The sequence below is a fragment of the Lithobates pipiens genome, unplaced genomic scaffold (genome assembly GCF_037356315.1).
Source record: "Lithobates pipiens isolate NorthernLeopardFrog02 unplaced genomic scaffold, aLitPip1_a1.2 Scaffold_1, whole genome shotgun sequence".
Taxonomy (NCBI): domain Eukaryota; kingdom Metazoa; phylum Chordata; class Amphibia; order Anura; family Ranidae; genus Lithobates; species Lithobates pipiens.
Genome location: NW_027507685.1, coordinates 172328816 through 172355414, shown reverse-complemented (window position 1 = coordinate 172355414; position 26599 = coordinate 172328816). Strand labels below are relative to the sequence as shown.

The 26599-nt window shown below is 43.2% G+C and overlaps 1 protein-coding gene across 1 annotated transcript in view; it reads left to right on the top strand.

Annotated features, from left to right (window-relative positions):
- The window catches only part of WNK3 (WNK lysine deficient protein kinase 3), a 214588-nt gene that overhangs the window by 8504 nt on the left and 179485 nt on the right, over positions 1 to 26599 (top strand). The window contains exon 2 of the mRNA XM_077478893.1: positions 13448 to 14036. Coding sequence (XP_077335019.1) covers positions 13509 to 14036 — 528 coding nt within the window. The 5' untranslated portion in view covers positions 13448 to 13508. The remainder of the gene's footprint in view (positions 1 to 13447; positions 14037 to 26599) is intronic.

Here is a 26599-nt window from a genome sequence, read left to right as displayed (position 1 = left end):
TTGCTGCATTGTAAAATGCCTGTCACCACAAGGACGCACAGAAAACAATTTTCTTATGTGTCCCGTTCACACTACAACACAGCAAAGAGCTGCGTAGCTGTGTGCTGTGATAAAGTGCAGACTTGCTGCATTTTACTGCAGTGCACCATAGACAGAATTTAATGTTGCTGTACAGCGGCATGAATGAAGTGCAGGTTTTGTACACTTCAAATAAAGTTTGTTTAAAAAAACAAAAACAAAAAAAACTGTGTGATGTGCTGAATCCGGCACCACACTGCCCCCTACCGCTATCAGCAACGGACAGTTGATGGATTGCTCTGCTGCTACGGCAGTTGTCCATAGCTGTGTGACACCCCCTCCCCCGTGTCTTATTGTTAAAAATTACTTTCCTTTTCAATCTGCAGCTCTGCGAGTCTCTGTAAAATACAATTCACTATGGCAAACTGGCGGCCCTCCGGCTGTCGCAAAACTACAAGTCCCATCATGCCTCTGCCTGAGGGAGTCATGCTTGTAATTGTCAGCCTCGCAATGCCTCATGGGACTTGTAGTTTTGCGACAGCTGGAGGGACGCCAGTTTGAGACCCCTGCACTATGGCAACCTGGAGGCACAGTTGGTGTTCCTGCTTGTGTGATTGGCTCACTGACATTTTATTTATTTTATTTTTTTCTTCACAGTAGTCTGCATGAAGATACAAGTCAAGTTTTAAGCATTTTCTGTAACAGAAATTTTGATAAAATGCTTCTAGGGTTACTTCTTAAGGGATATAGACCCTGCCACACTCGCCATTGCATTACAAATGTATCAGCTAATGAAAAAAAAGTCTCCTATTTAGGCTGCTTTCACACTGGGGCGGTATTCAGGCGTTACAGCGCTAAAAATAGCGCCTGTGTAGAGCCTGAAAAAAACCGGCCCCTTTCACTCCAGTGTGAAAGCCGGAGGGCTTTCACACTGGAGCGATGCGCTGGCAGGACGGTGAAAAAAGTCCTGCTAGCCGCATCTTTGGAGCGGTGAAGGAGCGGTGTATTCACCGCTCCTAAACCGCTCCTACCCATTGAAATCAATGGGACACCGCGGCAATACCGCCAGCAAAGCACCGCTGCAGCGGCGCTTTGCGGGCGGGTTTAACCCTTTTTCGGCCGCTAGCGGGGGTTAAAACCACCCCGCTAGCGCCCGCAGACCGCCGCTAAAACGACGGTAAAGCGCCGCTAAAAATAGCGGCACTTTACCGCCGACGCCGCTCCCGCCCCAGTGTGAAAGCAGCCTTAGGATCAGTCCTAAACAAGACATGACCTAAAAGAGAGCTCTTCCTTCAGAGCAGAAAACATTAACGTCCTTGCAATGTACATGGATCAAAAGTGGAGTTTCTTTAGCTTATCGCTGGAGAGAAGATCACCCTCCTCCCACCCCCTGCTAACTGATCTCTGGACTACAAAATAAAAACCATTCAGAATGATCTTTTTACTTGCCTGAAGCCACAGTCTTGTCAAAATTCCATCCTGAGTCTTTGTTGGGTCCTTCTTCAGGTAGCCATGTTATTGCCTGCGTGACATGCACACTTCCTGTCAGCTGTCCAGCAGCGCAGTGCTCTCAGTATCCTGAAGAGGAATAAAAGCAATGGGACTGTAGGGTTCCTTCTGAATTCCAGTGCATGTATCTCCTGGTTAACGCTTCAGGAATCTTAGATCTCCTGGAGATCTCAGTATTTCTCCTGACAATGACTTTGTCTGGTTTTCTCTCCTGGAAGCCTCCCAGGGTCAGTATCTACTTCCTGGATTAAGATGCCAGCTTGCTTGTTGGCAGTGAATTTCTGAAACGGATCAGCTCCTGCTTTTTGTAGCCTTTCATCTTGTGATTTGCTCTAAAGTTATGACGACCGAGGAAATGTTTCCTACTAACTGCAGCAGAGTTATGACATCAGCCTAGACCAGTGATGGCGAACCTTGACACCCCAGATGTTTTAGAACTACATTTCCCATGATGCTCTTGCACTCTGCAGTGTAGTTGAGCATCATAGGAAATGTAGTTCCAAAACATATGGGGTGCCAAGGTTCGCCATCACTGGCCTAGACAGAGTCCCAGAATGGCTTTTTTTAAAGTTCAAAATTTCAAAAACCTCTGACAAAAAAAAATCCTAATGGTCTTTTCTTTCATAAATGCTAATGATCTAACACCGCTGATTACTTGGTTCTCAGAACTCCATGAGCAGACAGGCAATGAATGTCAGATATCACTGTCTGCTCTTCCTAGCTCACTGATGCCCTGGGCTAGGGAGAGGGTGTGTCAGGCTGTCAGCGGCTCGCTGATAGTCTGAGCCGGGTGCTGTTCCAGGCATGTAGGCAGATCCCGACTCCATTATCACAATCTGGCCCAAGTCTGTACCGGCTCTGATGACAGCAGACTTCAGCCCGCTGTCTGCTGAAAATGAGTCACAGGAGTGAAGAAATAACTGGGATCCATAGGAGGAGTACAGCCAACTGTGGCTGTACTTCTCCTTTTAAGGTGTAACAAAACTGTATATGAACCCCACAAAGCAAAAACCCTATTTAAAGAGGAGTTTCCCTTTAAAAAAAAAAATTTTTTTTTTAAAAGTCAGCAGCTACAAATACTGCAGCTGCTGACTTTTAATAATCGGACACTTACCTGTCCCTGGGTCCAGCGATGTGGGGCAACGAAGCCCGCTTGTCCACCCCTCCTCTCGGCAGCGCCGGCATTGCAACTGTGGGCACCGGCTGTGGTTTCACAGCCAAACACCCACTGCGCATGCGTAAGCAGTGCCGTGATTGGCCGTGCAGTCATCTGGGACCTGTCACGTGTCCCAGATGACTAACAGGAGGGAGGGGGCGGGGTTGAGCCCCTCCTGCCCACGAGGGAAAGTGACGGCAGGAGCCAGACTACGAGGGACCCCCTAGCAACAGGCATTTAGAGGTGAGCTTTATTTTTTTATTTTTGGTTTGTGGAACACCACTTTAACTTTAAATAAAAAAACAAAAAACTTTTTTTTTTAACCGCTTCTGGACCGGCTAATGACGATATGTCGGCACATTGAAGAGGAATATTGTTGTTATAACAGCAGTTGGCTACCATAACCCCAATATTCTCTTCTTCAGAGAGGGGTCTGGTTTCAGAATAAAGTGGTCTCTGCGGTGGATTCACGCTAAGATTGCTTTTATCGGGGGGCGGGTGAGAGCCTCCCCGCCGCACTCCGGTCGTCTCCGCCACTTACTGGAGCTGTCAGTAGCGGCAGAGACGATCGTGTCCTCTTTGCTGGCTGCAGAGTAAGGGGAAGATGGTCTCCATTAGGCTCCACCCATTGACTGGCGGAAGTGACGTCAGACATTACTTGCACCCAATGCTCTTAAAGGAGAATTTTGTTTTTAATTTTTTTTCAAATTACTTTTTTTTATTGCATTTTAGTGTAAATATGAGATCGGAGGTCTTTGACCCCAGATCTCATATTTAAGAGGTCCTTTTTTATGCTTTTGTTTCTTTGTTTCTATTACAAGGGATGTTTACATTCCTTGTAATAGGAATAAAAGTGACACAATTATTTTTAATTAAAAGTTTGTCGCCATTCCACGAGTGGGCGCAATTTTGAAGTGTGACATGTTGGGTATCAATCTACTCAGTGTAACATTATCTTTCACAATCTAAAAAAATGTTGCAGGAGAGTCTTGGCTATACGGGGACTCTCCCTCATCGGTTGAAACAGCAGCAGAGTGCCATTGGCTCCTGCTGCTGTTAAAGTCATGAAAGAGGAAGTGGCGTGGCTGAGCTGCGTCTCCATGGCTGACTGGACACAGAGCAGTGGCTGGTTTCGGGTGCCCCTATAGCAGGCAGCTTGTTTGGGGAGGCTCACTCAACAGAAGGTAGGGGCCTGGAGCACTGCAGGCGGACCTGAGAAGAGGAGGATTGGGGCTGCTCTGTGCAAAACCATTATACAGAGCAGGTATGTAAGTTTGAAATAGAGAAAAAAAAAAAAAGACTTTAGCATCACCTTCAAACAAGTAAAACTAATAATACCTGCCTATCTATTTACTAACGCTAGCAGCAGAAGTATTTAAAGGGATGATGTTGTTTCAGAGTTTTGTGCCACTTTGAATTGTCTGTGTTAATCGTGGGAAGTGTGTGTGTGTGTGTGTGTGTGTGTGTGTGTGTGTGTGTGTGTGTTTGTTTATATATTTTTAATTCATTTTGCTACATCTTGCGTGGGGAATGGTGGTTTTCATATGCGGTGAAAAGTTTTATATAAAATGTTAATCGTTTCCTGAACGCCTATATTATGCAGCTAGGGATTGTTTCTGGCCTTCCTATCTGCATAGGTCATAACCTGTAGCTGAACTCTGTTTCTTCTTTTGGGGCCCGATGAGCTCACCCAGAATGAGAGAGAACTGGTTTAGCTAGTATCTAAACTTGATAGTTTCCTTAGGCCAGCTGCCTGTATTCTTCCATAGAGAATCTCTGTCCTCCTTTCTGCACTTTCAAGTTCTCTCTGACACTTGCCATACAAAGACTGCGTGGTGTAGGACCGGCCGGGGAGAGGAGTCTATGGGGATTATGCTGGTGTGAGCTCAAACCGATCGCTGCTTTTTTCCATTCTCACTGGTAGCTGTATTTGTATACCTTTTTTTTTTTTTTTTTTTTTTTTTTTTTGTCCCTCTCTTGGAGTTAAGCCTATTACTTTTTTTTTGTTTTGCACTTTTTTTTTATTTATTTTTGTAGATCAGCTGAAGTAGCACTGTGCTAGTCTGTTTTTTTTTTTTTTTCCATTGCATTCTTTTAGAGTTTTCATTCGCTTTTGCTTTTATGTACAGAAAGGATTCATTTAACACAGAAGGGTTTACTATGGCAGCCATGGGGTTAAGTGATTCATAAAGTACTATTGAGCGCTTGGTAGCATTACTATGTTGTCATATTATTCTTATCACTGTTGGTTTTGGAACAGGATCCCGCTATCTTGGGACGTTGCCCACTCTCAGTATATATAACACAGCACTATTGACTGCGGTAGGAGGCGGCGCTGTAGTATGACAGGGGGACTGCTGTGTGCATCTTTTATTTGAACATTGATTTGTCTGTACGTTGTTTCATGCATGGTATATTTCTTTTATGTTGTTGGCTAAAGCTATGCTATCTTTTTCATCTTTCATATTCTGCAGTTCTGGAGCTGTTTTAACCACTTAAGTCCCAGGCTAGTTTGCTGACTAGAGCACATTTTGCGATTCGATACTGTTGCTTTAACTCGCAATCGTGAGATCCTGCGACGTGGCTCCCAGACCAAATTGACGTCCCCCTTATTCATTTTTTATTTTTCCCCCCCCCCCACAAATAAATATTTCTTTTGGTGGTATTTGATCACCTCCTGAGGTTTTTATTTTTTGCGCTCTAAACAAAAATAGAGCAACAATTTTGAAAGAACACATATTTAACTTTTTGCTATAATATAAATAATATAATATAAATATAAAAAAAATACAATTTTTTATTTATTTTTTTTCCCCTCCAGTTTAGGCCTTCCAAGTATTTTTGGTAAAACAATAAGAGTTTGGTTTTCGCAGAAGTTATAGCACCTACAAAATGGGGTTTAGTGGCATTTTTTTATTTTATCGGGACTGCGACATTATGGCGGAAACATCGGACAATTTTGACACGTTTTTGGTACCATTGTCATTTTTGCAGCGATCGGTGCTATAAAATTGCACTGATTACTGTGAAAGTGGCAGTGAAGGGGTTAACCACTAGGGGGCTAGGGAGGGGTTAAGTATGTCCTAGAGAGTGATTCTAACTGTTGGGGGCTTGGATACAAATGACACTTCACTGATCATAGTGCCCAATCACAGGGAGCTATGATCAGTGTCACTAGGCAGAACGGGGAGATGCTTGTTTACATTAGCATCTCCACGTTCAGCTTCGTGAGACAAATGTGGGCGTCCCCACGGGCATGGAGTATGCAGGATCCTACCCGTGGAGCTTATATTTATATATATATATATATATATATATATTAAACATGTGGAGCAACTTTTAGAAATTCAGACTGATGATATCCTGTTTAATATATAATATCCACTTCCTAACCTCACCATAGCAGATTTACTGATACATGGTAACTGTTATGTGCAGAATCACATGAGTGTGTGTATATATAATCTGTGTGTCTATATCTATCTCATTCATACACACGTGTGATAATGCACTTGTGCCGCTTCTACTGTGAATAGTCACAGCAGATGCCTATCAGCGGGTGTCGGCCAATGGATATCCGCCGGCACCCACTTATCGGTGAGGAGAGGCTGGACAGAGCTCTGCATATGTAAACAAGGCAGAACTGTCAGCGGAGATGTGATGGATTTTCTTTCTCTACAAAGCAGGGAAAGCATATCCATTACATCTCTTAGAAAAAGCAGGCACCATCCTACACAAAACACTGGCTAGGCACACATTTAAACCTTTGATCGCCCTAGATGTTTAACCCCTTCCCAGCCAGTATTAGTACAGTCACAGTGCATATTTTTGGCACTGATCACTGTATTAATGTCACCATCTGATTATTTATTTTTTGTATGCTGCAATATCGCAGTCACTTTATAAGTTGCTGATCACCATCATTGCTAGTAGTGCAAAAAAACAAATGCAGAGGTGATCAAATACCACCAAAAGAAAACTATTTGCGGGGGAAAGACATACACTTTTTTTGGTACAGTGTTGCAAAAACTCCCCAAAAATGGCTCTGGGGGGGGGGGGGGGGGTGTAAATCTCCCAGAGGTCAAGTGGTTACACACACTGTATATGTGTGTGTCTGTGTGTATATGTATATATGTGTATGTGTATATATATATATATATATATATATATATATATATATATATATATATATATATATATATATATATATATATAATATAATTATATTATACTTTTTTTTTATTCTGTAGCAAAAAAAGTAAATTAAAAATGGGAAGTAAAATATAGAATGTCAAAGAAGTCCAGGGAACTTTTTTTAAAGAGGAACTAAAAGTCAGCAACTAAATACTGTGGCTGCTGACTTTTGACCTCCCTCCTCCCCCCCCCCCCCCCCCCCCCCAGGGAAGGGGTTAATATCAACTGCAATAGAATGGTTCAGTGTGGACCTTGGCACCCCAGATGTTTTGGAACTGTTTACCATGATGCTCATGCACTCTGCAGTGTAGGTGAGCATCATGGGAAATGTAGTTCCAAAACATCTGAGGTGCCAAGGTTCGCCATCACTGTCCTGGGGGGGGGGCTTTCTTACTGTGTGACTTACTGGGCCTGCCTGATTACATACAAATTGAAACTCCTAAGGTGTGACCTCATATTATATGGTTTTGGTAAATCTGAAGACAAAAATCAGCAGAAAATATGATAGTGTGTATGGGGGCTTTACTGTGGGGGGGGGAGTGCTATGACTGAAGGAAAACAGAGATTCGTGTTTCTGCTTAGCAAAAACACAAGGTCTCGCTCTTCCTCTCTCACAGACCGCCGTTCTGCCTCTCCTGTAAACGATCAGCTGTGTCCAATCACAGCGGGTGCTGGAATCCGATGGGATGCACGTCCCAGAGGAACTTAACTGGCCTGCACAGAGTCCTGACCTCAACCCGAACATCTTTGGGATGAATTAGAGCGGAGACTGCAAGCCAGGCCTTCTCATCCCACATCAGTGCCTGACCTCACAAATGCACTTCTAAAAGAATGGTCAAATATTCCCATAGACTCACTCCTAAACCTTGTGGACAGCCTTCCCAGAAGAGTTGAAGCTGTTATAGCTGCAAAGGATGGGCCAACTCAATATTGAACCCTACAGACTAAGACTGGGATGTCATTAAAGGTCATGTGTGTGTAAAGACAGGTGTCCCAATACTTTTGGTAATATAGTGTACCTTCCTGTCTATCTACTAATTATAGCTATGCAAGGAATATAAATGGTTCATGTTAGTTTAGAAAGTAACGTTCCACTGTAAAGCTGTGATGTGTGCAGTAATCCAATGTGAGACTTTCCCTCTGTGCAGGAACTTCCTGTACTAAAGATCAGTCACTGCTACTCACAGGCAGCCTGTAGTGGGTGGGACCTGCTGTCTGTACAAGTGGTGATGTCACTGGTACTTTTACAAAGTAATATTTGGGTTTGCAAAGGCATTTGGTGTTACTTTCTGGATTTATATTCTTTGTGGCTTTTAAAGTGGTTGTAAACCCTTACAAACCACTTTGACCTACAGGTAAGCCTAGATTAAGGCTTACCTGTAGGGCCAATAAATATCTCCTAAACCTATACAGTTAAGGAGATATTTACAAAAAGACAGCGGCGCGCACGGGGCAGGCCACAGATCGCGGCGATATGCCACGAGTGTCGGCTCCCGTGCGCATGCGCGGGAGTGACGTCATCGCTGCTCTGACGAATTACAGCGCCAGAACAGCGAGACCCGGAAGTCACTCCGGGATCCATGGCAGCTGCAGATATGAAGACGGAGGACGGCTTCGGAGGCTTCGTTCTCAGGTAAGTGAAAACACGAAGGTTTACAACCCCTTTAACCCCACTGCATGTCTCTTCTGCAATTGAAACCCGCCTGCTCGCAATTTGCTTCAGTGGAACTTCAGTTCTGCTTTAGTGAGATTGTTCCACAGATGCAGTGTTTCAAATTCTTTATAGACCATTTGCATTTTCTGCCTGAAATTAGGACTTGTCAGACTATTTGTTTTGCAATCTTCAGTTGTCTTGTTCTTCTGATTCATGGCCTGCTCTATAGTCCAATGTGGCCTAAGCTGCTGGCATGGTCTACCATTGCGGTGTCTTAGTCTCTTCAAAGTTCAACATGGGCGTTAAGAGATGACCTTGTGTACATGGAGGAGCCCTTGAAATTAACTTTCCAGTGACAAGGAACCCGTGCTTAAAATGACTACATCTACAACTCATGAGACATTTGCGTAATGATCACAGGGAAGGATGCCTCTTACATTTGTGGTCAGTGTGAAGAATTCAATGCTTACAGCTGGCTAAAATATCAGTGGTGTTGGGTTATTCATCTGAGTGGCAGAAGTTGCACATTGCTGAAGGAACCCCCTAACAACCTTTTGGAGGAACCCTAGTTGAGAAAGCTCACTGGGTGTCTTTTTATTTTATTTTTTATTTTTTTTATTCTTAGTTGTAATTGTTGGTAACAACGTGGTGGAAATGCTTCAGGATGACTATATTTTATATAATTAGATTGCTACAAACGTTTGACCATTTTTGTTTTTACTAAACTATTTATTTATTTTTTTTTAGAGAGAAATAAATGTGTTTTTTTTTTTTTTTTTTTTTTTAAACTTAAGGCTAGGTTCACACTGCTGCGATGTCCATAATCGGATGTGATTCGCACCACACTGCAGTGCAAATCACATGCGATCTCTGTGTGATGCGATTTCAGCTATACAGATAGTATGGCTGAATTCACATCGCATCCGCCCCAAATTCGTACAGGACCCTTTTTTTTGGTCTGCAGCAGAATCGGATCGCATGGGTGTTCACACCATGCGATCTGATTCCTGTCCGAGTTTGCAGATTGCACTGCTATATGCGAACTGATTTGGAGGTGTCATTAACTTTTAACTGACACTCCCAGCAGTTCGCATAGGGAAGTGTGAACTGCCGCCGTGAGACATGCGATGCGGGAACCCGCAGTGGATTCGCAGTGTTCCCGCATCGTGACAGTGTGAACCTAGCCTTAAGCACAACTAGCTAAATCTTATTTAAAAGTAACTTGGGCATATGTGGGAACATCTCTAGTTTTTATCATGAATCTTTGTTCTCATTAATGAGATCTCTTCACTCCGTGTTTGATCATCAGGATGGGAGGTCACATGACTAACTTTAGGTATCTGGCTTCTTAAAAAGGAAGTACACCCCCATTAACCACTTTCAGACCGGACCAATTTGCTGGTCAAAGACCAGACTACTTTTTGCGATTCGGCACTGCGCCGCTTTAACTGACAATTGCGCGGTCGTGCGATGTGGCTCCCAAACAAAATTGACGTCCTTTTTTTCCCACAAATAGTTTTCTTTTGGTGGTATTTGATCACCCCTGCGGTTTTTATTTTTTGCGCTATAAACAAAAATAGAGCGACGATTTTGAAAAAAACGCATTATTTTTTACTTTTTGTTTATAATATCCCCCAAAAATATATAAAAAAAAAATTTTTTCCCTCAATTTAGGCCGATACATATTCTTCTACATATTTTTGGTAAAAAAAATCGCAATAAGCGATTATTGATTGGTTTGCTCAAAAGTTATAGCATTTACAAAATAGGGATAGTTTTATAGCATTTTTATTAATAATTTTTTATTATTATTTTTTTTTTTACTAGTAATGGCGGCGATCAGCGATTTTTTTTTTTTTTTTTTTTTTTTTTTTTTTTTTTTTTTTTTTTTTATATTGTGACTGCGACATTATGGCGGACACATTTTTGGGACCATTGTCATTTATACAGTAATCACTGCTATATAAATGCAGTGATTCCTGTGTAAATGACACTGGCAGTGAAGGGGTTAACCAGTGGGTGGCAGTGTAGGGGTTAAGTGTTCCTAGGGGTGTGTTACTAACTGTGGGGGGTTGGGCTTTCATTTAGTGAACACTGATCTCTGCTCCAATCACATGGAGCAGAGATCAGCGTCACTAGTTGCTAGGCAGAATGGAGAAATGCTGTTTTCTGTGTGTGTGTGTGTGTGTGTGTGTATATGTGTATATATATATATATATATATATATATATATAATATATATCTATCTATCTATCTATCACACCGAAATTTTGGCCGCCGAAAATACCGATTTCGGCAAGTTTCCCACCACCCCACCCCCCCCGGTGCCGCCCATCATGAAAAGATATATCGTGCTATAGTGCAGGAGAGCCGCCTCCACCACCTGTTTGATCACAGCACGGGAACATCACAGCTGTGTGTTCCCGGCTGCGCGCCGTCACGTGCAGCCCCTCCCCCTTGTCCGAGCACTTTGATAGACAGATAGATCATCCGTCCAATCCTGCGGGTTATCTGTCTATCAAAGTGCCCTGACAAGGGGGAGGGGCTGTACGTGACGGCGCGCGGCCGGGAACACACAGCTATTGAACTGAAAGCTGTGATGTTCCCAGTCTCGTACCACGTCCCCAGTCTCTGACCGTCTCCTGTACCACGTCCCCAGTCTCTGACCGTCTCCTGTACCACGTCCCCAGTCTCTGACCGTCTCCTGTACCACGTCCCCAGTCTCTGACCGTCTCCTGTACCACGTCCCCAGTCTCTGACCGTCTCCTGTACCACGTCCCCAGTCTCTGACCGTCTCCTGTACCACGTCCCCAGTCTCTGACCGTCTCCTGTATATGTATGTGTGTGAGAGAATGAAACTGGCAGCCGTTTACCATAGAGCTGGCTGGGGACCGGATAGTCCCTGGCCATTTTTATAACCCTCAGAGGTCAGAAGGGACATAACTTCCTTCTGGCGCCAGTGGATATAAACTCCGCTTGTTGTTTTATTTTATTTTTTTCGATATCTCAGGCTTTTCAGTATAGAGGAGAGATGTGGGGACTTATAGACCCCTGATCTCTCTGGAAAGAGGACCCATCATTTCCTATTACAAGGGATGTTTACATTGATCATAAAGGAAAAGTGTGGGAAAAAAAAACCCTCCTTGTGCTTGCACACAGAAGCAAGGGCTATGTAGGTCGCACCCGCATATGTAAACAGAATTCAAACCACACATGAGGTGGGAGCAATAATTCTAGTGGAAGACCTGCTCTGTAACTCTAAACTGGTAATCCCCCCCCCCCCCCCCCCCCCAATACAATCACTTTTAAAAAATCGCGCAAATAGTGTGACATAAAAAAAAAAAATTGCAACAACTGCCATTTCATTCCCTAGGGCAGTGATGGCGAACCTTGGCACCCCAGATGTTTGGGAACTACATTTCCCATGATTCTCAACTACACTGCAGAGTGCATGAGCATCATGGGAAATGTAGTTCCAAAACATCTGGGGTGCCAAGGTTCACCATCACTGCCCTAGGGTCTCAGATAAATATCTAATGTTTGGGGATTCTAAGAAATGTTCTAGCTAAAAATAAACACATTTTTACATATGTGAGTGAAATGTCAGAATTGGCCTGGATGGCAAGTGGTTACGTTTGTTGGATCCAGGTGGTTATATTTACAGCAGCTGTGGACTACCACTTGGCAAACCAAGATTGTAGAATTTGGGGTTCGGAATGAGGCATTATCGATTGGCTTATAACAGGGATATGCAATTAGCGGACCTCCAGCTGTTTCAGAACTACAAATCCCATGAGGTATAGCAAGACTCTGACAGCCACAAGCATGACACCCAGAGGTAGAGGCATGATGGGACTTGTAGTCTTGCAAAAGCTGGAGGTCCACTAATTGCATATCCCTGGCCTATAATATGTATGAATACACAAATCACTCAGGGAATGTTACACTCAATACTCTGGAAGTGGAATTTTCTTTTCTTCCTCATCCTAACCCTCCCGGTTGACACAGGGGCGATTTGTCAGGCGACTTAGCCGACCTGACGAGTCACGCTCTTTTCTGTACTATGGAACCCTTCTAATAGGAGCGACTTTTACTACTTTGGGACGACTTCAGGGCAACTTCTATACAGAAGTCAGTTTGCAAGCCGCCGCTGAAGTCGTGTGCAGATCGCCTTGCAAAGTCGTGCTGCCCTGTGTGAAACGGCACTAAAAGGTCATAGATCTTGGCACCAGATGGTTGGTTTTACATTCAAATGAGTGGACTGTCAAAATCCACCTCACAGGGAAAGCGCAGGTTCCTATGTGAGCCGGCCCTAAATGTTGATGTTCTGCTTTATGATCGCCTTTTTTTTATTTTATTTTATATATATTTTTTTTTTTACATGGCTCTTTTTTTTTAGGCTTGTTTTGCTACCTCCTTTTTTGACGTATAAAATTTTTAGCTTGACACACGTCCATCTGCTCATAGAAAAGGAGTGCAGTTGAATGCAGAACATAAAATGCAGGCTTATCGCTCGTGCTTTGCTTTTTGAATTCCTTAATCTGATTCAGGTGGCGATTGCATAGCAATGGTTTAGGGACAAAATGGGACATTGTTATCGCCGAGCCCCCAAGCTATTGCTGCATAGCTTAGCTGGCATACAGCTAGAAGTCCATGAATTCTAAACATGCCGGGATCGACCATGTGTTTTACGTTGTTATTTCTCTTTTCCTGAACAGTTAATTTGGCTTGCTTATGAGAGTCCTGACTTCACGGTTTTGTTTACTGTGTCTATATTAAAATACACAGAAGAATGCCATGATTATCATTCTGCCCTGGAGCACTTTTATTATAGTTCTTTGTAACTTGCTGTTATATGCACATACTTCAACGTTGCTGGATAGATCCTAATAACATGTTACTTTCTATTTCTGCAGAATTTGTAAAGGATTAGCTCTTCTACATCGAGTGCACATTTGAACCGCAAATCTGAGGAAAATGGCTACCGACTCCGCAGAGCCTGCCACCGATGAATCTGATAAACCAGCTGGATTTTCTGCAGAGAGGAATTTGGCCCCTCAGGACTCTTCCTTGGCCAGACAGGCAAGCGTAGAGAGCGCGGACATGCCCAGTTCTGCTTCAGGCACTAGCGAGAGAAAAAGATTCTTTAGGAAGAGCGTGGACATTACTGAGGATGATAGGATATTGGAGCAACCCCTCAAAGAGGAGGAGAAGGCTCCTTCCTGTGGTGGCCAGCAGCAACTGGATGGTCATGTATCGAATGCTACAGACTTGGTGCAAGAAGGCAAGAGTGAATCCAAAATGGTATCGGAGGCCAGTAAAGACACCCCCAGAGAAAAGACTGAAAAAGAGATGGAGGAGGAGGCCGAGATGAAAGCCGTGGCAACGTCACCCAGCGGACGATTTTTGAAATTTGACATCGAATTAGGCCGAGGGGCCTTCAAAACTGTTTTCAAGGGCCTGGACACGGAGACTTGGGTTGAAGTCGCATGGTGCGAGCTGCAGGTTGGTCCAGTGTTGTTGAATTCACAGTTTACAGATGGCTTTTTGTAGAGTGTGGGGGTTTTTTAAGCTGCACGGCTTGCTAAATCCTGTGTTTGTTTGCTTTTGAACTTCCTGGAACGTCATAGGGTTATGACTGTGCCTTTCATTGACTTTGGAGGCAGTGGTGAGGTATATGTTCACATTTATTAGAAATTGGAGCCAACGAGGAAAAAAGAAATATTGAGGTGGAATGTATGGGGTTTTTTTTTTTTTTTTGCCAGTGCTTTTTGTGGAAAAATGGAATTCAATGTTTTCATGACCAGAGGTTTGAAGCATAGACATCCAGACCAGATGTCAATACACCTCTGTTAACTTGATAAATGCCCCGCTCAGGTTTTTTTTTTTTTTTTTTTTACCGATTAAATGGATGGAAATGTGATGTTTAAAGGGTTATTTCGCCTTTACTAAAAAACTGCCTATGCAGGTAAGGGGCAGCTGTAGATGAAAACAAACTATGCAGCTTTGCCCGAAGTTGAATAATGCCATTGTTATAGGTATAGGACATTTTATGTACCTCATGAAGCCTGACTGGAATACTCCCAGGACATTGCTAAGTGAAGCCTACTTGTTAGTGCTTATCTCCACCATGACAGGAGTGAGCCTTTTCTCTGTTGCAGTAGCTCTGAGCTCAGAGTTTGAGAGCTCACTCCTGTGATGGTGGGGGTGATAAATAATGACTAGGCTTCACTAAGCAGCATCCTAGCAATGTCCTGGGTGTATTCCAGTCAGGGGTTCTTCTATAAACCTCCCTGCCTCTCCTATCTGTGAGCAGACAAATCTGACAACCCCTATAGTTGCGCCCCTGATCCATAGCAACCACTCATATGATGGTATATAAAAACCTAGTTGCTATTGTACTAAAAGTATAGCTGAATATACATTCAGATATCTATATTATGGCTGGAGAAAAAATCGATTTAAATCTTGAATCGAGTTGAGAGGTCAAATCGATTACTTTTTTTTTCCACCAAGAGCTGCGGGCAGGAGTTTTTAGGCGCGGCTGCGGCTTCGGTCTGGTCCGCAAGGCCGGACGCTGTGGACTAGGTCGAAGTTGCGGCCTCGCCTAAAAACTCCTGCCCGCAGCCCTTCAGGACCGGCATGGTGTCAGCAAAAAAAATTCAAATCATCCAGGATTGTTTTTAAATCGCAGAATTAATTTTTTTTCTCGAGGGGAAAAATCACACAGCTCTAAAAAGAAATATATAGAACACTCACTCACTCGCTTCTGACTTCTTTCCTTGAGCTTTGTAAGATGTCATTACAGGTCCAGACCAGTGTAAACATTGGGTTTCTTTCCATGTAGCCTGTCTATAGCTGCCCTGTTACTCCAAGCATAGAGTGAGGACAAAGGACGCATTTGGTTCACATACCTATTTTAATCCCTCCCTTCGCTGCTAAGAGACATGCACAAGAATATCAATCCTAGGTTCTGCTAAGCCCTGCTTAACCACTCATTTTGGTGTGGTCCCTAATATCGTCTACTGGTTTAGAGATCTATGAGGGATGAGTTACTAAATGCCAAATAGACTGTGCAGTTGCTCTAGAGCTTAATAAATGAGGTGAAGCTTCGCTTTGCAAAGAATACCCAATCACATGCAAGGGTGAAAAAGGTTTGCACATGATTGGATGATGGAAGTCAGCAGAAAGTCCCCTCATTTACTAAGCTCTGGGGCAATTGCACTTGCAGAGTGTGCAGTTTGCTTGTCTTCAGTAAACCAACCCCATGGTCTTTTTATACTGTAGCTCAACACATGTAGTCGCTACTTGCTTCTAGAAGCTTTGTGATCTTCAAAGGTTGCATGAATTTACTGCAGAAATATTCCTTTCATTGCCTACTGACAGACTTTGGATCAAATAGTCCAATTCTGAAGTTACTATCTAGAGGCAGTCGAGCCGAATGTGGACAGAGCAATGTTTGCACTTTCCTAGATCTGTGATAAACGCAGGCAAAGAAAGTAGTAAGGTATAGTAGGCTGTTTTGTTTTTCTGATTACTTTAGGGTCACAGCAGTGTGAAACGAGCCTTAAAGTCCTGTGACTTCCAATGTGACTTTGCATTGCGACTTGATGCAAGTTTGATGTTTTGTGACTTTGGCAAAGCATACCAGTGCAGAGTGTGACGCCTTACTTAACTTATAAAACCCTCTAAAATTGCAGCCAATGTTACAAAGATAAGACAAACAACTTCCTTGTGACTTTTTTTTTTTTTTTTTTTTTTTTTTTTTTTTAGTGATTGTAAAGTCTTGTTGTTTTTATTGGGTAAATTTTTTTTTTTTTATACTTGCCTCCTTTGTTGCAGTGGGTTTGCACTGAGCAGCCTGGAACCTCCTATTCTTGAGTGCCTCTTTGGTGCTCCTGGCCCCTCCCTCCTGTCGAGTGCCCCCACAGCAATTAGCTTGTTATGGGGGCACCCGAGCCGAGTCACAGCACCGTGTGTCCATTCAGACATGGAGCTCCGGTCCGGGTCCACCCCTCTCTCTCCTGATTGGCTGAGTGACTTTGACAGCAGCGGGAGCCATTGGCACCACTGCTGTTTCAGCCAATCAGGAGGGAGCACCTCAGACCGCTGAGACACTCATGGACATCGCTGCACAGAAATGGACCTCAGGTAAGTATTAGGGGGTGCTGGGGCGGCTGTTGTGCTCAGAAGGCTTTTTATCTTAATGCATAGAATGAATTAGGGATTGACCGAAAATCGGTAAGGATGGCTATTGCAGGCCGATATTGGCATTTTCCCAAAAATTGGTATCGGTCGCAAACTAGACCCATATTACAAATATTGGGTCTAGGGTTTTACCAGTGTGATGCATGCAGCTGCAAGCATCGCCCCGCTACCGTTCTTTAGAGTGGATGGTCAGCTTCATTGTAATAACTGATGTGGCTCAGCAGCCGCTGAGCTTTTTTTAATTTTTTTTTTTTACGAGCTACAGGAGGGGGGAGACTACCCCCGCCGCACACCCAGGCTCTCGCGTCAAAAACGCTCATCTTGATGTTTTGAATACTGTGAAGAGGATAGGTTTGGGGTTTTAAAGGCCCCCAATCCCTTCATAAAGAGAACCTGTCACTGCCTATTACTGTCACATTCCTTGTGACATTGTTTACATTCCTTCTGACAGTAATAACAGTGGTAAAATGTTAAATGTACAGAATATTGGCACATAGCAGCTATCGGCCTGAGAGATGGCCGAAATATCGGTGTCTTATCGGCACTGAAAAAACAATATCGGTCAATCCCTAGAATGCATTAAAGAGGAAGTAAACCCTGATGGGTTTTACTTTCTCTTTGTTTCCCTGCAAAGGTAAAGCATAACGGGCTACTATGCATTGCATAGTAGCCCATTATGTGGCACTTACCTGCAGGAGAAGCCCGCGATGTCCCTGTCTTCCTTGCTAGCAGCGAGCGTACATTCTTCACACCCCTTCCTTTGCGGGCCCGCAAACTCTGGCTCTGTAACAGGCCAGAGTCGTGTGACATCACGCGGGAGCCGCCAGTCACAGCATGACCCGAGCGAGAAATGGCACTGCATGCCATTTCTAACTCCGACGGATGTGCAGAAGAAATCACTGCACACCGATTTGCAAATATCTCCTAGACCGTGTAGGTCTGGGAGATATTTCAAACACCTACAGTTAAGCCTTAATATAGGCTTACCTGTAGGTTAAAGTGGTCTGTAAGGGTTTACAACTAACTGCTTTAAAGATAAAGGAGTTGTAAAGTCAGAAGGTTTTTTAATGGTGCATGTCGGAGCACAGTCGCTGCAACCTGATTAGCAGCAATTAAGACGACACCCAATGAAATGAATATGTTTTGACTTGTAATGTGACTTTGTATCACCAGTCACAGCAGTGTGAACCAGGGATAAAAGTGCCTGGGTTCTTACAGTAGCCCTTTTTAAAGAAAACTAATTCTGAGAAATATTGGTGGACTGCTATTGCTGATCTCTCATGAAAATGCTGGCTGCATGTTTTTCCCAGATGATTGATTTGGGTACTGAAACAAACAAACAATGGGTAAAATCTTGAAGTCCACAATGGCAGCCTGTGTTTTCTGTCAGTACTAGATTCTGTTCTTTTTCTCAGCTTAGATGTCATTAAATTAGTAATAAAGTCCTATCTTTGGGTTACACTGCATTCATCATCACTTAAACTTTTTTTGTGGCACAAGTTTTTTCTTCAGCTTTTGAATCTTAGTTTTCAGATTACTCATTATCTAAGAAAAAAAAGGTCCCTTGGAGTGGTATACCCTTACTGAAATCTGAGACTTTCTTTGCTGAGGCTGATTCTTGCTGATGGAGGTCCCCTATGTTACCATACTAAACCTTGGCTTCCCTTTTAGATGTTGAGGCCTAAAAACGGAATGGGATGGGATTACTAGCTGCATGTTAAATCAGTCCTCACTGTCTGCTCATGTTTCTTTTTACTGAAGGCAATTACAAAATTAGGTTCCATTCCTGTGCTTTCCGTTATGTTTAAAAAAAAAAAAAAAAAAAAAAATTACGTTCTACATGTTAAAAGTAGGTTACATGCTGTAAGTGTTATAAAGAGACCATTGGGAAAATGGTTTAAGTTTGTGATTTCACCTTCATTATATCTGCCTTTTCTGAGAAATTATTTTTTTATGTATCATCCTCGCCTTAGAAGTTTGAAATAAACCTTTCCCCAAAGAGACATGGCGGATACCAAAGCTATCTTATGTAAAAGCTAGTTTCCCAATTGTTATGCTGCCCCCTTGTTTCAATGCAATAAGTTACTAACCCCCGACTATCCTGATTTGCATACTTTTCTTTTTTGGTTAGAAACTCACATTTATTGAAGGTGCAGGGTTCATTGGGGGTCCGTAAGTCTATTGGAAGTACTTCTGCAGGCCTACCTGGGCCCGGAACACGTCGCAGACCAACCGCAGGCCTACCTGGGCCCGGAACACGTCGCAGACCAACCGCAGGCCTACCTGGGCCCGGAACACGTCGCAGACCAACCGTGCTTTTTAATCTAAGCAATAGTAAACGGTCAAGACAAAGATGGAGTATGTGTAGAAGATCGAGAGAGCCAGTCTAGGAAGGAGGCATAGCAGTGTGACAAATAGCCAGGAGGCTGAAAAAAATCTTTGGGGAGGTCTCGTGGTGAAAATCCCCTTCATGGGAAGAAGCTCCCCCATTCTACTCTGTTGACAAATGTTGTCAGGAAGCCATAAAATGCAGGTAGTCAAGTAAGGCTCCTTTCACACTTTTGCGACTTATCCTGTGACTTGAGACTGCAAAGTCGCATGACAAGTCATACTCCACGATTTCCAGTGAGTACTATTCATATCTGTGCTACTTCAAAGTAGTCCCTGCACTACTTTTTGTCCGATTTTAATGCATCTTGAGGTCCATAGACCTCCAAGATTACACTGGCATTGCTTTAAGTCGAGCGACTTTCAGGTCGCACAAGTTTGAAAAGCGCCTAATTGAAATGCTTTTTTTTATTTTTTTTTTTTTTTTTTACCTTACAAAATAGATGTACGTGCTTTTAAAAATAAACTTTTCATTAAATAACAAAGCATTCCTAAAGCTGTTTGGGTTGGGTAACAAGCCAGAGCAACAGACTTTCTGCTGGTCTTGCAGCACTCTGTCTCATTGAAATCACGCAATGAGCCATTTTATAAGGGACAATTTGCTGTATATAAACGGAGAACGGGCTGTAAATGGATAAAACTGAGAATGTGAAAAGTAGCCAAGAAATCCACCTGCTGGCTAAGGAACGAAAATATTAAATATTAAAGCCTAAGTGCAGCTAAAACAAAAATCAGCACATGGGACATCATTTAGGAAGTGTCCCTTGTGCTGATTCTTCTATTTAGTGAAAATCTTCCTCCACCGTAGAAGACGAGCACAAGGCATCAAAAGATGAGGACCACACTCTTTTTTCATGGTGGTAGATGGGTGCTCATGATTACTAAAGCAGATGATTCTGCAAAATTCTCAGTAAAACAATGAGACGTCACCAGCATTCTACTATCCAAATAACAGACCACACACGGCTCACGGTTTCCCCATGATTAAAGTTGAGTTTCAGTCCCCCCAGACACCTTAATTTTTTCTTTGACTGCTCTGTACTTGTTCAAACATGAACTTTTAGAAAAGGGATGCCCAACCAGTGGCCCGCAGAGCCCTCTGATGTGGCCCACGACCTCCTGCTCTGGGAATGAATAGAAAGAATACGTTATTAAAGGTCAGTTTATTACTAAAATCAGTGTATATATGGGCATATCTGTTCTGCAGTGGTTACTGGGCTGCTTTCAAACTGATCGGCCGGTGCAGAGCAGTTTACCTGCGGGTTACCTGCACTGAGCCATATGCTTCTATTACCTGCGAGTTTGGTGAGCTTTCTGAAAGTGCACCAAACCTGCAGAATATAATAGAAGTCTTGCAATCTGCTGGAAAGCCAAAGGTACACTGCGTTGCACACGTGGTGTGGGCAAACCGCAGCGCATCAGTGTGAAAGCAGCCTTGGACCCCTTTCACGCGGTCAGTGCGACCAATTTGACCCTCCATTCACCTCTAAGTAGTGGCAGACATAAACCGACTTGTGTTCTACCTCCAATACGATCCGTCAAAAAGTATCGTGGGCTGCATCTGTGTCTGCGCTGCAAATGCAGCGTGGACACGGATATGCCATCCACCCGCTCCGCTCATTGTGGCCCACGACTGGGTTACCAAGTCGCTTAAGTGGCCCTCGCTCTTCAAAAGATTGGGCAACCCTGTTTTAGAACCTGTCATGTGTTTTATTTATTTATTTATTCTTTCTGTAAAAATAGTTTAATACTAGCAGATCCCGGAAGCAGGCAGGTTCCATGTTGGCTGTGGGCATCTAAAGCCCTCATGTCTTAATTTCTGGGATTACCGTGCAGCTGGCTACCCAGCATGCACCTCCCGAACTCCCACATGCGCAGTAATGCCGCTGTGTGGCTCTCAGCCTTCCTGACAGGTTGCCAATGTGAGATTTCAGCAGTAGGCAATTCACAAGGAAGGACTCCTGGAATACATGATGCTGGTATCCCAGGAACCCTTGCAAATTGCCTAGTGAGGTAATCGTCTAGGCAGGGACTGCCGGAAGTGCAGGAGAGAAAAGCATCTCAAAAGTATTTCCATTTCAGGGGAAAAAAAAGGATTTGCATTGGGAAAAGGATGCGCAAAGGGGATTCCATAGAGAATGCATAAAATGGGTGGAACTCCGCTTTAAAGCGGGGTTCCACCCTAAAGTGGAACTTCCGCTGATCTGAACCCACCCGGCTGATTGCAGGGAATTAAAGGTGATAAAGGCTAGCCTATGAGTAGTGAAAGGCATTGGGTTCATCACCAGTACTCTGTATCAAACATATACAGTAGACCAATTTATTAGTGCAATGTCACATTAGTCATTGGTCAAATAAATGAAGCACAAGGGACACATCTCAATAAAGGTAATGTCCGTTTATGTTTATTTTTTTATTTTTTTTTTGGCTTAACTTTTGCTTTATTCTAAACTTTTGGGTCCAAAAATAAATAAATAAATAAATTCATCATTATACATAGGATATTTGTATAATGTCCAGTCTCTCTGCCCTGCTGCTGCCCCCCCCCCCCCCCCCTGTACAGCAATTGCCGGTGTCATGTCAAATCGTGTCCCCTGTGCAGTACACATGACAAACAGATTCCAAAAATATCCGAAGATGAACGGCGCTTGCACCGCGAGTCCAGGTTGAAGCCCCACCATCCAAGTGAACATAGGGTTAGAATAAAGAGAGCCGAGCAAAGCGAGCCCGTGCCCGAAGCGAGCCTGCGAGGGGCCCTCTAATTATGTGCAGCCCTATGTCCACTTGGATGGTGGGGCTTGCTCCTGGGCTCACGACGCAGGCGCCATTTATCTTCGGAGATTGATGTTACGTTTGTCCAATTCTGTTAATTCATCTGCAGATCAAAGGAGTTGGCTTAGATTTGCAGATAAATATATATTAGAAGCAATTTTTTTTATTTACAATATTATTTATGTTTAACCCTTTACAATCACTTTAATTAGGGCGAAGAGTAAACAAAGTCTTGTTTAAAAAAAAAAAAAAAAAAAATCACAAACTTGTTATTTATCTGCTCTGTGCAGCTGGTTTTGCACAGAGCAGCCCTGATCCTCCTCTCCTCAGGTCCCTCTTCTCTGCTCCTGGCCCCTCCCTCCTGTTGAGTGCCCTCACAGCAAGGCGCTTGCTATGGGGGCACCCCAGCCAAGTGACAGCTCTGTGTGTCCATTCAGACACCGAGCCCGGACACGGCCCCTTGGCTGTTAATCCATTAGCCAATAGCGCCGCTGATGTGGCTCAGCCAATCAGGAGGAGTGTCCTGGACCGTTAAGACACTCATGGACATTGCTGGAGAGAGATGGGGCTCAGGTAAGTAATTAGGAGGTGCATAGAGTGCATCAAGATAAATAACCTACTGCCTTTACAACTCCTTTTAACGCTTTATTCTCCTCCCTTCAACTATTTTCCTGCTGATTTTTTTTTTTTTTTTTTTATTTTTTTTTTTTTTTAAAGCCCTGCAAAGTAAAGGCATAATGTGCTAGTATGCATCACATTCTGGCACGTTATGAAATACCTCAGAACAAAGCCCTGCACCGCCACGCCGTGAGCTCTTACAGACACTTCCATCTTTATCCGGTCTTCCTTCCGGGTTCGCATCTTCTGGCCATCTGATTTGCCATGCCGCGATGACGTCACTCCCATACACTCCCTATGTTTATTTCATAGTATTTACTTGATAAGACATGGAGAGTGTGCCGTAAATCTGGGCACGCTCAGTGACGTCATTCTAAAGAACAAAAAGGATTACAACAATGCTAAGCAAGTAAGGAGATATCTACAAGCCATGTTCATTAGGGTTTTTTTATGCTGATTCACATGGGAAAAAGTTGTAGGGGAGGGTGTATAACCACTTTAAGGGAGTGGGCAACTGCATGGCAATTGAGATTTAATGTAGAAAATGTAAAATAATGCATTTAGGTGGCAAACATGTCAATGCAATCTACTCACTGGGGGAGGGGAAGGGAACCTCTGGGGGGAATCTAGGATGAAAAAGAACCTGGGGGTCCTAGTAGTAGATGCTAGGCTCAGCAATTGCAATCAAAACAAACAGAATATTGGCATTAAAAATTAGATTCACTCCAGAGATAAAACAATAATTCTCTCGCTCTACAAGACTCTGGTCTGGCCGCACCTGGAGTATGCTGTCCAGTTCTGGGCACCAGTCCTCAGGAAGGATGTACTGGAAATGGAGCGAGTACAAAGAAGGGCAACTAAGCTAATAAAGGGTCTGGAGGATATTAGTTATGAGGAAAGGTTGTGAGCACTGAACTTATTCTCTCTGGAGAAGAGATGCTTGAGAGGGGATATGATTTCAATTTACAAATGCCATACTGGTGACCCCACAATAGGGATGAAACTTTATTTTTTTTCTGTGAAAGGGAATTTTAAAGACATGCGGACATTCACTAAAATATTGGAGGAAAAGCGATTTAACCAGAAACTGTGTAGGGGGTTCTTTACGGTGTAAGTGGTAAGAATGTGAAATTTCACAAGTGGTGGTTTCAGCGGGGGGCATCGATAATTTAATTTAATAAAATGATTAAAGCACCTAAACGACCACAACATACAGGGATATACAATGTAATACTGACATATAAACACACACACACACACACACACACACACACACACGTTGGACTTGTCTTTTTTTTTCAACCTTACCAACTATGTAAAGTTTCAGGTTGATAACGGCACAGAAGGTTTTTATTTTTATTTTATTTTTTTAAGCCCAAACGACACATTGGAAAGTTCTATTTTCTAATTCGCAGCTAGCTTCCTCTACTATAACCCAGTACAAAAAAACACTGGCTTTTTGCCTATAATGGCAGCTTACATCCAGCCAATAGGATGTAGAATAATGAAACCAAAGTTTCATTATTTGTCAGAACTCAGCTTTTTACGCATCTTTTACACCATGCCCACACAATATTTTATTTTTCCGCTTTGGTAAATCGTGATTGTTTTAGGGCAAGATACGTGTAGCAGAAAGTTGGGAACGGATGCAGACCTTTATTGCAGATACCATTCACAGTTTAAAATATGTCCTGTTTGTGAAGGAAACCAGCAGATTGCTGCACACAAAGGCTTGTAGTTGGTGGGCAGCTGCTGCAACCAGTCATGTTCTGTGAATTGTGAAACCGGAATTTCCAACTGCTGACCTTCTTGCCACTTTTTTTTTTTTTTTTTTTGTGTCCACCATTTGCTACTTGGAGACATATGGAGAAATATATTACACCTATTTTGACAGCTTGGGCACACACATTGGTGATACGTTAAAGTAAATGTACATTTAGTTTGCTAAAGCACTGTGTATGAGCAATAGTGGTGTTTTTAATTTTTTTATGCAAATGGGAACACTTCCCCTTTTTTTCCATCTGCTGTTAAATTCTAGGTCTCGTTCACACGTGTGTATCGAAACATACATCCGTGAAGAGGGCCATGTTTGCCTGCATGGGAGGCACAGGTATTGAGTGTATGTATGACAGTCCCATTCATGTCTGTCGGTGTGCAATGGCTGCACATACACAACTGTTGGTCCCAATTTGACAGAAGTGTGTCCCGGAACTGCATTTGGGGACACGGTACCTAAACCTGCATGGGTGGCAGATTGGGCCCAGCGGCAGTGTCAGTATAGCCAGTGCACTACAATAGACAACAGAGCAAGCAGACTGGAGAAAGAGAGCATGGTGACCTGACGTGTGAGGTGACGTTTGTGACATCAATACGCTTCTCCTTTAGCTATCATCTGCTCACTCTGTTCTCTCCTCCTGTCAGCTTGTTCCCTCTCAGTACATGTGCATGCAGTAGAGCCTAGTTGGCTCCTATCCTTTCACAGTGCTGTCATTTAAAAAAAAAAAAAAAAAAAAAAAAAAAAAGACAGCCGATATCGCAACTGTTTTTAAGGTGGTTGTAAAGGCTGAAGTGTCTATTTTATTTTTTAACCTTTTCTATGCGCTAAAGCGTTTGTTACCCTACAAAAATAAAAACTAAAAACGACAGAGTTCCCTTAAAGCATGAAGCACAGCAGAGTGATTGTGCTGTGTAATTTGGCCCATTCTATCATCAAAAAAAACCCTAGCTGATCCTGCCTGGTTATACCCACCCCCCCCCCCCCCCCCCCCGTACATTGACCACGGTTTATCATGGCTGCTAAGCCCTGACACTGTGGTCAGTTTACTTGCCTCGGTCAGCTGCAGCCTGCTCTGTCCTTGTCAGAAACCATGAATTAGACCGAGACAGAACTACAGTTAAATTACACTTGTTTAGTAATGAAAGTAAAAATAACAAACGTAGTCAAAACATAGCCAAAGTTCAGTAACCGGAACGGGCAGTCAGCCAAGCCAGAAGTCAGGGATCAATGTAGTGGAACAGCAAGCAGGATCTGGAGCCAGAAGGGATGTCAGCAAAGCCAGTCTTTAACCACTTAAGCACCGGACCATTTGGCTGGCCGAAGACCAGAGCGTTGTTTTGCTATTCGGCACTGCGTCGCTTTAACTGACAATTGCAGTGTCGTGCGGCGTGGCTCCCAAACAAAATTGACGTCCTTTTTTCCCCACAAATAGAGCTTTCTTTTGGTGATATTTGATCAACTGTTTGTGTTTTTTTTGTTTTTTTTGTTTTTTGCGATATAAACAAAAAGCAACAGTTTTAAAAAAAATCACATTATTTTTTACTTTTTGCTTTGATATTCCCAAAAAGTATATAAAAAAACATACGTTTTTCCTCAGTTTCAGCCAATACGTTTTCTTCATAATTTTTCTTAAAAAAAAAAAAAAAAAAAAATCGCAATGTGTTTGGTTTGCGCAAGTTATAGCTTTTTCTAAATAGAGGATAGTTTTATGGCATTTTTATTAATATATTTTATTTTTTTATTAGTAATGGCGGTGATCAGCGTTTTTTTTTATTTTTTATTTTTTGGGACCATTCAGTTATCCAGCGATCAGTGCAATAAAAAAATGCATTGATTACTGTGTAAATGTGACTGGCAGTGAGAAGGGGTTAAGTGTGTCCTAGGGAGTGATTCTAAGGGGGGGGGGCTACATGTGACACATCACTGATCACCGCTCCCAATTACAGGGAGAGCTGATCAGTGACAGTGTCACTAGGCAGAACGGGGAGATGCTTGTTTACATCAGCATTTCTACCTTCTTCCTCTCCGTGAGACATTTGCGTGTATCCCCACGGACATCGAGTCCGCGTGACCCGCGATCACGCTCATGAAGCTCCCGGCAGACGTCCTCTTAAAGGACAATGTATAGGTACGTGATTCTGCCTGTACGTGCCCTTCTGCCGCATTATATCTGCGTGAGGCGGTCGGGAAGCAGTTAAACGAGAACACAGGAGATGTTTCTTGTAATGGTGACCAAGGTGAAGTCAGCGCTCCTCCTCTGGACGGCCAATTCAGAGAAGGCAGGCCTGAGCCCAGCCCTGACTGT